Here is a 14,220-nt window from a genome sequence, read left to right as displayed (position 1 = left end):
CAAGTCTAATGGAATAAGTGTATAAAAAATAAATCATTCTAAATTAACAACAATCTATTATGACTTTAACAAGTTAAAAAAAAATATAGGATGAGGATAATTATATATTTTCGAATGACTATTTTTGTTGCGCATGCGCTTATTTCTTTTGTTAGCAGCTATTTTTTCGGGACATGTGCTTATTTCCCTCCCTATTTTTTTTTTTCACCAGTGCAGTTTTTTCTTTCTCTAACGGCTATTTTTATTTTTCTCTCTGTTTTTTTTTAACCAGTGCGCTTATTTCTTCTCTAAAGGCTATTCCCCCCTCCTTTTTCCCTCTATTTTTCCAGAAATCTAACTCTTCAAGGACATCTATCAGTTGCTCGAATTCAAAAATTGCTCAGACATGTAACACTCATTTTACGACAGGACTCACCCTATATATAATCTTTGATCTTTCATTTAACAATCCCTCTCTCAAGCTACTTGCGAAAAAATTTTCGAAAGTCGAAGCAGAGAGGAAGTAGCAGCAAAGATTGTTCTTTCTTATAGCGCTCAGCAAACGGCTGTCTTTAAGATACTTATAGGTAATATGAACTCAAATAAAAAATATCATTGTCTTCTTGCTTCCTTTTCTTAAGGTTTGAGTTAATTTCATGTGTTCAGTGTTGATATTTGCTTAGAAGAATCTCTTATTTCTCTCCGTTCCATTTACTAATTCTTACTTCTGTTCTCGTTTGAACTTCTTTTCTTCGAAAAAACACATGGAAGTACTATAAATCTACTTGTTCTTTCTTTCTTTTTATTCTCTTGCCTTCTGGGAATTTCGGGGAAGCGAGAACAGAGAAGTAGTTATACTCTGACAAACATATTTGGTTGTAAAAAGAACTAGTTCAACAAGCTAGCTAGAAGCCTCCCAAGTCAATTAAATGGAACCTGTTTCTATGCAAAATGGCTATAGAATTTTCACAATCACAAGTATGGAACCTGATTTGTATAGAGCTGCAGCAGCTGGTGAATTGATGTGGTCAGGGAAAAGAATTAACAAAGTGGGTCCATCCCATGCTAACACCAAATAAAAATACAACAATCCTTCATATTTACTTGACACCGACACGTAAGGGAGCTAAAGGCGTTTGTGAGAGAAATTTTAGATATGATATCACAGGTACACTTTTCAAATCAATAAATAGTTCACTATATTAAGATCATAAATCTTGCTCAAAAAAAATAATTAAGATCATAAATCAACAAATCAGTTACTAGAAAAATATTTTCGTGACAATTTTTTTAATTGGGTCTTTTTTTATGTAAGTATATATATAATATCTAAGTTTATTAAGTCAGATTGAACACTACTTGTTTGGCCCGATTTAAAATAGTTCTCTCAAAAATATTTTTTATATTCAGTTTGAATTCGAACGTAAGGGAGGTATAGGCATTTGTGTGAGAGCTTTTAGATATGATATCACAGGTTAACTTTTTAAATCAATTTATTACTTAAAATAAAATAGTTTACTATATTAAGATCATAAATCAACAAATCAGTTACTAGAACTATATTTTTATGACAAAATTTTTAATTGGGCCTTTTTTTTTTATGTAAGCATAAACATGATATCTAATTGCATATTGAACATTATTTGTTTGGCCCGATTGAAGATAGCCCTTTTACAAATATTTTTTATATTTAATCGGGCTTGAATTCGAAATCTTATGTATTAACACCAATGTGTTAATTTAAATTTAGTATTATAACAATTTCACTGCTGCATTCGTACTGTCGTTAAAATAAAGCCGTCTTCTCTCTTAAAAACGGCATTTATTAGTTGCATGCATTCAATAATTGCGTACAATATTTAATTGTATGAGCCACCTTTCTTCTTCCCATCCTATTGTGGACATCCACTACGTCTTTTATTTAACTTTCCCTTCTCTTGCTCAAATAATTACTGCAGCAAATTTTTCTGGGGAAGACAAAGTAATAGCAGCATCGAAGAGGCGTTCTTTCATAGTGCTCGGCAAACGGCTATCTTTAAGGTACTTTTACATAATTTTCACACAAATAAGAAATATCATACTTGTTTAATTTATGCCCTGTTTCTCTTCATTCGTTCGTATTCACTTACTTTTGCGAGATTTGAGTTAGTTACCTATCTTGTTATGCCGAATTGCTTAGAATAATAATGCCTTATATCTCTCACTATTACAAAAAATGCTTACGACAGCTCTTATTTTAGGCCTACGAGAGTACTCCCATAGCTTGCACTCCCATATGTTCAGGGGAGCTTTTGCTTGTAACTGCTCCGTCTGGAGTAATCTACAGGAGCGCTTATGATGTGAAGCCCTCCCATATGTATTTAAAAAAAAATAAAAATCCCTTCTTCTCACTCCATATCCTCTAATTAAATTTAGAAAAATTAATTTCATAAAACCCACAAATTTGATAGTGTTATCACTGTAAAAAGAAATTCATAACAAAAATAATTTGTCAAATAAATTAGAAACATAATGATATAGTACATAATGATTGTCAAATATTTTTGTTATCACTAAGACAAAAACACAACAACCACAACAATGATATAGTATACGAATATTAGAAAATAAGGGCTCTGGTATGTTCTACTCCACTTTTTTAGAGCGCTTTTGTCATAAGCACTTTCGTAGGCATATCCATATATGTTATTTTTGTAGTGGTATTTGTTCACTTACTCTTACTTTAGTTTTCATTTGAACCTCTTTTACATATTCGAAAAAACAGGTGAAAACTAAACATTTAAAAAAATCGCTGGATACAAGTTGAAAAAGCTGTGACTGCTCTGGTAGTGACATTAAGAAAAAAAAATTGATTTGGAAATTGTTGGGAGAGTTTGGAAAACATTATTAATGTTGTATCTCGACTTTGAATTTAGGACAAATCCCTCATTTTAATATATATATATATATATATATGGATTTGAAATTCTTTTATTTTTTATAGATCCTAATTATTTGAAATTTCAACTATTCTAATTTGTTGTTTTCTTTGCATTTTTATATTGTTGTTTTCTCTTTCATTCTTACCTTCTTTCATCTCTCATTCTTGCACTCGACCTCGTTGATTGAAGAATAGATATAAAATCATCACTCTCAATATTTTGTGTTCGCTTTGAATTTCAACTCATCTTCTTGAATTTTTTACACTATTCAAGCAAAATATATGTTAAATCATGAATTTTGAATATAAAATTTTAAATATGATCATTTTAAATATATATTTTAAATCTATTAATCCAAACATGATATAAAATGCTATGCATCAAACCAAACTTATTGTACATGTTAAACCCACCGAATTTCTCAAAGGAGATGGTAGTTGAATAAGAAATCAACCCGTGCATACATAGGTCAAGGGTTTAACAAGTTTGAGGGGAAAAAATTTTGAAAAAAAAAAAGCGAGTAACCTATACTAAGTGGTCAAGTTACTGAAAAAAACATAAGGCCTAATTGACAACCTGTTTTGAGAACAATTTTTTGTTTTCTGAACAAAAAAAATATACTTGGTAATGTATTTTCAAAAAGTATTTTGGAAAATAAACTAATAAAATATTATTTTAGAGAACAAAGAAATGGAAACATCTTTTAGGTGTTTTGGGATTATTATTCTGGAGAACAAGAGAGAATAAAAAAACACCTATTTTCAATATTTTTTTCTTAAAACATATTCTACAAAACACCAGTTCTTAGAATAATAAAATAAAAATAGTTTCAAACAGGCCCATAAATTTTCAATTTTTTTGATTAGTCTCTTATTGATTAATAGAATTTAGATATTCATTTATTAATTTTTAAAAGTCAAGTATAAATGTTTTTGGATTTAATTTATTAAAATATTCATGCATCGTGTAAAAGATGTAGTTAACAAAAGTCTAAAAGCACCTTAAGTGACTAAATCCAGAGAGCAATGGATTTAACAGGGAAAATATATGGGCGTTGATTAAAACTTTTGAAGTATGTCAGCTGATTTTAAAATTTGGCAAAATTAGAGTATCCCATCATTTAATTTTCCAAAAATTTAAGTTTCTTAATATTTGCCAATTGTGTATATTCAATAATTGTGTTGGCGACAAGACAACTTTCAAGGTGCAACCACTATATTTTGCTGTTCGTCCCACACTCCATTTGATCTCTTTCTTTGTTGTCATATTAACTGTGTTTATATATTTTACCTTCACTTTTATTTTTCATGTTATATCCATTCAGTCCAGTTCTCCAATCAAATCTTGATATACTTGTGATTTTTTAATTTTTTTAATTAGTGATGATTTTACAAAATATTGAAATTTTATTCATGTGTATTTTTCATTATTAAAAAATCTCGTGCTAAAATTTGGTGAAAGAATTGGACTACTACTTTTCGTTATTCAATTTCTCCTACTTATGTTCTTGTTTGAACTTTTTTTTTTAAAATGGAAAAACATATGAAAACTACATTATCAAGAATTTGGGTGCTATTGTAAACTACACTAGCAATGTATGGCTATAATTCAGATTTTGACTGAATTAGAATCATTTTCACATAACCAGAAGGAGTCCCACTTCATTGTAAATTTTGGTGGTCCAAACAATTCTAAATTCTGGTTTTTTTGGTTTTCAGCATGCCGGAAACCTCCCAGCTGATCACTTCAATGGAACTTGTTTTTGCGCACAATAACTGTAGAACTGTCACAATTACAGGTATGGAACTTCGATTCTATAGAGCTGCTGTGGCTGGTGAAATTGATGCCTTTGAGGGAAAGTTTGACCAAATTGAATCCATGCTAACTCCAAATAAAAACACAATCCTTCATATTCACTTGATGTGTTATGAGGTATTGAAGGCATTTGTGCATGAGATTTTAGCTGTGTCCGGCAGTTTTGATGAAGGCCAACGCCAAGGATGAAACCATCCTTCATAGAGCAGCTAGGTATGGACATATCGAAATAGTGAAAATAATTATTGAACATGTTAATAAAACATATAAGGAAATATTTATAAAGGCTACAAATGATAAGAAGGACACGGCCCTATGAATGCTCACTCCTACTTCTGCTCATCCCAATTTGCCTGATTTCATCCCGATCATATTTTATGTGTGTATATATATATGATTTTTTATTTTAAAAATATATATTAAATATATTAATTAAATTAATATAATGTATTATTATATTAGTTATAGTTTCAACATTTGCAATTCTTATTTAAAACTAAAAGTTCTTGATGTTGATAATTTTAATGACACAGAGCAAGCAATACAAGGTAATCTCTTTTCTTTGATTTTACAGGTAATCTCTTTTCTAACAATATATTAATTATATATATCTATTTAATAATTTTTTTTATATCGTATTTCTTACTTTATTTTCAAAAGAGTCACTAGCTTCAAATATCTCAACTAAAGAAGAAGAGTAATGACTTAATGTTGTGCTTGGCTTATCTATTGTTGTGACTCTTATAACTTGGAGATCACTTATAATTGTTGTCACAATGTATTATATTTTATGTATACTTGTAGTTGTAATTGATATAATTTAAGAATTGATTTTAAATTGTTGTAAGTATATGTACTCGTGTTATTTTAGTTTTATAAACTTCATAAGTTATGTGATTTGAGATATTAATGAATGTCATTATTTAGACCTTTTTCTTATATTGTCCACCATATCTAGATGGCGGGACGTCCTAATATCATCCTAGTCCTGTCCCGATTCATAACGGGACATGATGGCTTTTGGAACGTGACAAGACACGAGACAAAATTTCAGTCTCAATCATTTTTTGGTATGGGACATGAGACAAGGGTGTCGTCCCAGTTCCATCCTGTCCCATCTCGTTAACACACCCAATTCCAATACTTGCATCAAGCTATCAAGAAAATTACCGATACAAGGATCAAGAGCACGGGGCATCTGGTTTTTTCGGATATAGCTCTGGTCTCTATTCATATATCCCAAGCAAACAAGATTTTATATGCAAGACATCCATAAGCTTCTTTGCTTTTTTAAATCTTCTAGAGTAGAAATCCTGATCCCTAGGAGTAAAATAGTAAAGTGAAATAGTCTTTTTAATTTTTATCTTTCTCCTTCCTTATTACATGATCTTTTAATTAAGTAATTAACCCTGTGATATTTTCACAGTTGTTCTTAAATAAAAAAAAGAATAATCTAAAGAGTTCTTTTCTTTCTCATTTTATTTTGTTTTGTTCTTTTCTTTTCTCTCCTTACATAAGCAATGAACTTTCTTTCTCATCATGCATGAATTCTTTTCTTGATCGGTATCATGCATGGATTCTTTTCTTGTCTTTTTTTTTTTATATTATATGTAGATGCCTCTCTCTGAAAACTGCCACGACACATTTTTCTAAAGAAATTGATAAATTAAAGTAGCAGCAGAATTTTATATTGTATTGACATTAGTTAATTAGGGGATGGTATTATATGTGTCTCGCATGGGTGACTTAGATTAAATCATTTGATTTTATAGATTTGATTGAGTTGTAACTCACTCTTATAGCTTTGATTTGATTGAAACTTAGTCCCATAATTTTAACTATTTATACTTTATTCTAAATTCTAATTGATGTGTACTCCAACAAGTGTATATCCGTGACCATGTAGAAAAAAGAGCAAAACAAGGGAAAAAGGGTGTGTTAATATTCATTCTTTGACCCTAATATTTAAACCCATATTTAAGAAGATGGATTATCTTAATTATAGGTATGAAACTTGAGTTTTTTTCCCTAAATTAAAGGGGCAGGCACTAATAGCTTGAGTTAACAAGTGAGATCAAGTTCTTATTCCTGCTTGAACTTCTTTTATTCTGAAAAACATATGTATGAAAAATATTATATTAATTATCAAGAAATTGGTTGCTATTTAATTATTATATTGTAAGCTGTAAAAGTTGTGGCTGTTTTGCCAGTGACAATCGAAAATCAAGAAGTTTTGGCTGAGGGAGAATCAGTTTCATATAGCATGAAGAAGCCCAACTTCATTCTAAATTCCAGTCTTTATGATTTTTTTATATTATACTGAAAATAATTATATAGAAGTTTATCACAGGTATGGAACCTGAATTCTATAGAGCTGCTGTGGCTGGTGAAATTGATGTGTTTAGGGTAAAGTCATCTTACCAAATTGAGTCCATGCTCACTCCAAATAAAAATACAATCCTTCATATTCACTTGACATGTGATAAGGTGTCAGAGGCATTTGTGAGTAAGATTTTAAATATGTGTCATGCACTTTTGAAGAAGGTCAATGCTAAGCATGAAACTATCCTTCATATAGCATCCAAGTATGGACATCTTGAAATTGTGAAAATAATTATTGAATGTGCTAATAAAGATGCTCCTAGTGAAGATGGAAAGGAAACACTTATAAAGGCCACAAACAATAAAAAGGACACAGCTCTACATGAAGCAGTATATTATAATCACAAAGAAGTAGTAGAGTTGTTGATAAAGGAAGACCCAAATATTGGAGAAAATAATGATGGGGAGACCCCACTTTATATTGCTGCTGAGAGAGGCTACAATGAAGTAATACATACAATATTGGAGAAAAGCAATTCACCAAATCATAGAGGCCCCAATGGCAGAACAACATTACATGCGGCTATTGTTCATTTTGAGAAGTTGGGAAAACTAGGTATATATACATTATATGCTTTTTTTTACACTTTGTCATTTATAATAATTAAATGTTTATTTGATTGTTAATATCAATGATCTATGGATGCATACAAAAATTTCACTTTTGTTATAAAAATTAAGGATAATGTAATTTTTAATTCCTTAAGTTTGTTTCAATTATCTATTTAGTTTTTCAAATTTAGTTTTTATTAATTCAATTTCTTATATTTTCTTAAATTATTGTATGAGTTTTTTTATTTTTTAAAATAAATTGACTCTCAAAATAATCTAATATGCAAAGTATATTATTAACGGCTTGGTATATATATGCAACTCAATAAGAAAAATTAACCCTTAGATTCGTTTAATTTTTATCAATATAATCCTTTATATTGTGTTTTGTCTTCTTGTTTTTAAAATTTTAAAGTCTATTTTTTCCTACCTAACTAATCATAGTTTTCTTTCCATTGATTTGCATGGTTTCTATTAATATTTTGTTATTCATATTAGTAAATTTTAACAATGGACCTCGTTTTTAAACAATAAGAAGCAAATCGCTAATTGAAGTAAATTTAAGAGATTAAATAAATAAAAATTAAACTTAAAGGACTAAATCAATAATTGAGACAAACTTGAAAAACTAAAAATTACAATATCCCAAAAAGTTAATGACAAGTACATATCTTTTTTTTTTTGGGAAATAATTTAAAGGGAATGTTGTGGTAGTGGTCATGAAATTAAATCTTGATAAAAATTGAAGTATGATAGGCATGCTTTTAATAAGCAATTGCAATTGAAAGATACTTAATTTGATTTAAAAAAAAAAAGAAGTTAATAAAGGTTGATGAATTGGTGTTACAGAAACATTAAAGAAGTTGGTGTTGAAAATACCATCAGCAATAAAAGAAGCAGATGAAAATGGTTGGGTGCCACTTCACTTAGCAGCATTAGAGACATGGCGTGCTGATGACGTGGCAGAGGTGTTGCTAAAGCAAGATAGAAACACAGCATACATGAGAGATAACGAGGGAAGGACAGCTCTTCACTTTGCTGCATATTGTGGGAATGATAGTGTCATAAAAAAGATACTAGAATATTGTCCAGATTGTTTTGAGTTGGTAGATCACAAGGGCCGCAATGCTCTTCATTATGCAGGTCTTGATGAGAAAGGCATTCTACGTTCATCGTGGGTTGCAAATGGGATTCTGAAAGAACAACTGATGAACATGCAGAATGAGAAAGACAATGATGGCAACACACCCCTTCATCTCCTTGCCTGTCATGCTCCCACATGGGATCTATACTATAATGATCATCCTCTTCTGAAAAAACACCGAGGAGTGGACTCGATAGCATTTAATAAAAAGAACCAAACTGCTTTTGATGTTGCTTATGATGTTGTTCCTTCAACTTCACAAGAACAGGTAAAGAAGTAATGACAATATCTAGCTAATTACTAATAAAAATCAATAAACACAATATATGAATTTGTTGATTATACAATGTAAAATGCATTTCATTATTAAATAATTAATAGGTGATTCTCTTTTTCAAAATGGGAATGATAAATACTTGTTACATGTTGCAGAATTTTTTCTTGGGACAACTTCACAAAATTAGTGCAGGGTTTGGTGGGAGAGTTTTAAATGGGGATATTAAAGAGAAGAAGAAACAGAAGAGACATGATTCAAAGGTAATTGAGGAGCAGAAACTAGAGAACAAGGAAAAAGAGAACTTAGAAACGTTGAGCAGAGTGAGAGAAACCTCGCTTGTGGTGGCCACACTGATAGCAACAGTAACATTTGCAGCAGGATTTACGGTGCCTGGGGGTACCATGCAAGATGGTCAAAACAAGGGCTCTCCCATATTGATGCACAATGCAGCTTTTAAGGCATTTGTGATAACAGACTCTCTCTCCTTTGTTCTCTCTGCTTCTGCTGTCCTTGTGCAGATCTTCTCATCATTTTTTGCGGGAAGAACAGACTTTTTCAGTGCAACCATGGGTGAATATCATGTATCGGCAGCCTTGGGGCTGACAACGTTGGGAATGGTATTCATGATAGTTGCATTTGGAACAGGCACATACGCCATCTTGGGTCTTTCCATGGCTCTTGCGGTTGTCACTCTTCTTATTACATTGTGTTTCTTCTTTACCTTTCCTCTTGCCCATTATCTGATTCGTAAGGGTACAGAGATGTTTCTTTCTCGAAGACAACTGCCACGTTCTCATCCTGAATTAGTTTCTTCACTTGTAGGGGAAGACTTGCAATTGTTGGATAGCGTATGAGAGGTCCCAAAAACATTTCAACGATTTTTCATTTCTAATTCACGTCTATGCATTTCTCCGTATATGTCATCAGTGACCAAAAAATTGAACACTTCACCATCCATTTGTGTACTTCATTAGATAATTATTTCAATTTGCTTGGGTTAGTAATATTTCTGCCCTTGTTGTCCCATAGTTGATCAATTTTCTAAAATTAAATTTAAAATTTCTTATCTTTTAACCAAATTTACTCATTATTATTGAGGAAACCTATAGAATGAACATAGTAATTGCATTATTTATAACTTACTATATTTCAAAATCTCGATGACCATGCATGAATCACATAGTTGTCCAGCTTTAATTATTAATGCTGCTCTATCTCCTTCATTGCCTCGAGTAACGTAACCTAGTATATGGATGTGTGTTTGGGAAACTTTTGTTCCTCATATAGTTTTGGTTAGGTTAAAATTTAGTAATTGAATTTTGACTCAATACAATTCAATTCTTATATATTTCATTTATTTAAAATGTTGATCCCTACATTTAAAAAAATTATAAAAAATAAAGTTATTATTAAAGTTTAGATACTATATTTTAAATGGTTAAAATTATAGGTACTAGGTTGCAATGAATTAAAGTTCAAGGAGTGGGTTACAATTGAGACAAACTATATAAACTGATTCTACTAAATTCAAGTTTAATAATTGAATTATAATTAAGTCAAAAGTATAAAAATTAAATAATTAATTATATTTTAAAATTTCTTTTATTCTTAGCCATTGCCTCGAAGTGACCATTATGTTCTCCTAGCAAAAATATTTCTTTGATCAGCTTAACCTTGATTTTAGATATTTCTTTTATTACTTTATATGAAAGGGACTTAGATTCGATAAATGGCCTAAGTTCATTTATTCAATAAATGTCTTATGTATACTATAAAAAAATTGATTTTCAGTGGTGATAAAAACATCATTGGTTTCACAAATTGCCTCATTTATGATTCAAACTCATGACCTTCTTCATTTATGTCTCACTATTTTGCCACTGAATCGAAGTGAACCTGCAACCTATTATTGCATAATTAAATATATATATATATATATTATTAAATTAAACAAACACATATGTATCTTAAATATTAAATATTATAAAATATTATTAATATAATTAAACACTTCAATTTAATTATTTTAATTTATTAAAATTTTGAATTATATTATTTATTTTGTCTAAAGTAAACTATAAATATAATTGATACAATATCATTTATATTATTTATTTTAATTTTCTGTACTTCTTCAGGTTATTTATTATTTATTTTAATATTCATATTTATAATTATAATATAAAAAATATCCAAGAATAAATAATAGTAATATAGATGAGTAAATATTCGATTATAATTATTTATTTTATAGAAATTTTTAATTTGAATTTTTTTACTTTTAATTAACAATAAATTTTAAATAATATAGCATCACATTAATGGATGTATTTTATATATTCTAAAAATTAAAAGTAAATTTTAGAATATTTATTTCTCTTCTTTTCATCTTCATCTTCCCTATCAAAGTTACCGGTATTAAATGTTGAATTTGAACTAAAAAATTAGATTAGTTGAAATATTATTCTATGTTTTAATAAATTTAATTTCCACATGTCTAATTATTATAGACAAGTAGTGTTATAATTTAAAATATCAATTTAATTATAAAACATTTGAAAATAGAGAGTCAGTACAACATTATATGCATTCCAAATTAAAATATCAAATAATAGGTTTTTGAATGAATTTATTACTTTATATGGGAGTGTGCATTGGTCAATTCAGTTAGATTCAGTATTAATTGACTAAAACTAATAAATTAAACTAGCCTAAATAGTTAGACAAATCAAGCCAAACATTATACTTGATAACAAAAATTAACCTAAAATAATATAGTTTGGCTTGATTCTTTAGTCTAACTCATTAGCATTAAATAATACTTTAATTTTATCTTAAAATAATTTCATTATTTTGAAGAATCAATTTAACCATAAAATATATTAAATAAAAACTCATTTCCTTATTTTATATATTCATCATAAAATTTACAATAATACAACAAATTTAATGTCTTAAAATGTTAAATATAGGATTAAACAAAAAATTATAAAATATGTTAAATAAAAAATTAATGATATTTAATTGTCATGAAAGTCAAACTTTCATCGATGATAGTCAAAGTTGTAACTAAAAGTGACACTTTCTACGACGAATCTGAAAAATCGTCACTAATTGTAAACTTTTAGTGGCAATATACAAATTATTATTGAAACTTTAACTTTCGACCGTCATATGCATTTGTTGCCACTGAAAGTTTGATAATTAATAGTGACTTTATATTATCGCTGCAAAAAGTTGCTTTTAGCTATGACTTTGATTGTCATCATAGAAGATCAAACGATGACTTTCTCTCTGTTTTTTTTTTTTTGGTAGTGGTAAGAATAGCAACCATTAGATTAAAAGCGAATGGTTGTAAAATATTTTATCATATAATATTCAAAAAATACTAAATCTCAAATTTTTGAAAAGAAGAATATATGTGAAGAGTGTACTTGGATCTTGAGGATTCTTTTCAATTTTTTGAGGAAAATTTATCTTAATAATTTTTAAATATTGGCGAAATTCATGATTATAATCAAGACACTCAATGTATAAGTAGACTTGATTAAGTCACTCACCAAATTCAAATCTATATAAAAAAAAAGTCAAAGGGAAAGCGTTTTTAGTGAAAATTAGATTATGTTTTTTCCCGTCAATATTAAAATGTTGAGTTCTCATCCAAGATCTAGGACTTTAGTAGCAACGTTTAAAAAAAATTAAAAAACTTATTAAAATTAAGTTTTATCTTCTGTGCCTCTTACTTTCTTTTTTGGGCACAGTTCTTTTGACTTATTAAAATTAAATAAATAAGTATATATATATTTATGATAAATTGAAGTATCAATATATATATTTTTTAATTAGTAATGTAGACCAAAATATGCCAGAGGTCTAACCCTCAATTTCTGCTTAAAGCCTGACTTTTAATTAATCAAGTGTCAATTGTTAGAGCACGTCGCTACAATTTTCTAAAATGCAAGTATTATATATAATGTACTTCATGAGAATACAAATTCAGTTTAAAGGAAACAAGCATTGGTAAAAACTTTGTAAGAGACCAATATTTTAGATTTTCTTGTAGGAATAATCATAGCCATTCCATCTCTTATATGATAGAATCATCATTCCGAGACGGCAAGGAATTGACACTCTCATTAGAATAGAACACCACTGTTTAAAAATTTCAACAAAACATAAACATCGAGACAGAATCAACATCTATTACTTTCACTAAAGCAGATTTTGCATCCAACGAATTGAGGCATATAGGTTCAAAACCAGATCTTTATTTTTTTTTTCGAAAAAAAATCTCAATTATAATAGATCGTCTAGCTAGCACTGACACAATAAGGCCTACATACATGGGCAAAGGGTGTCCGCTGTTGGGTGGAGAGTCTCTTTATTTTTCTTCATTTCTCCTATCTCAACCATTCACTAATTCTATAATTTTAAAAAAATTTATATTTTTTAAAATTTATTCAATAAAATAATACAAATGGTTAATATGGGGGAAGTGGAGCGAAATGGAGAGATTCCTCTCCTATCTATTGTGCCTTCTCTACTACCTTTTCTGATGAGCCTAATATTAGCCCTCCATTGAGCCAACTGTAAGAAACAATTCATTAACCAAAATTACATTGTTTTACTGTACCAAATCTATCTTCCTCCCCAATTCTCACACCGATTGAGCTAGTTGTGTGTTCTTTCTTTTCAGAGTGCCTTTTAACCATGGAGTTTATTTTTCCTAAATCCATCTCCCTCCCCAGTTTTCTGACTTCCAGTCGAGTAGGAGATTGGGGTTGTTGTTATTGTTCCTCGTGGCATTGATACTATTGTTTGAAACAATGATTTCTACCTCGAATGCGTCAAGGAAGATGTTGAAGCAGCAAAAATTGTTCTGCTTTTCAGGCTTAGATTTAGGGCTTACCTTGCTTCTTCGCCATTGAAGGTGGTGAAGTTGATGTTTTAGAGGTAAAGGTTTGGTTTTTATTTGTTGAAGAGGTTTGTTTCTATATGTTGCTTTTTATGAATAAATTATAATATATATATCTCTGTATGTTGCTTTTTATGAATATATTATAATATATATATATATATCTCTCTCTCTGTCTCTCTCTCTGTGATTTTCTGTGTGTGTGTGTGATTTTCAGTAGAGAATTTGGCAGTGT

General features: G+C 29.4%; 1 protein-coding gene across 1 annotated transcript; it reads left to right on the top strand.

Annotated features, from left to right (window-relative positions):
* The first annotated feature begins 473 nt into the window (after positions 1 to 473).
* Positions 474 to 10,056, top strand: LOC129284537 (uncharacterized). The gene is made up of 6 exons (XM_054920048.1): positions 474 to 566; positions 1,938 to 2,019; positions 4,619 to 4,698; positions 7,066 to 7,653; positions 8,499 to 9,061; positions 9,226 to 10,056. The coding sequence occupies exons 3-6, from the start codon at positions 4,620 to 4,622 to the stop codon at positions 9,922 to 9,924; spliced, it is 1,929 nt and encodes a 642-aa protein (XP_054776023.1). The 5' UTR covers positions 474 to 566; positions 1,938 to 2,019; position 4,619; the 3' UTR covers positions 9,925 to 10,056.
* Positions 10,057 to 14,220: the final 4,164 nt, after the last annotated feature.

The sequence above is a fragment of the Prosopis cineraria genome, unplaced genomic scaffold (assembly GCF_029017545.1).
Source record: "Prosopis cineraria cultivar Desert tree isolate PC_DT_omini unplaced genomic scaffold, ASM2901754v1 PC10, whole genome shotgun sequence".
Lineage (NCBI taxonomy): Eukaryota > Viridiplantae > Streptophyta > Magnoliopsida > Fabales > Fabaceae > Prosopis > Prosopis cineraria.
Note: the sequence above shows the minus strand (reverse complement) of the source record. Positions and strands in the feature narration are given on the sequence as shown.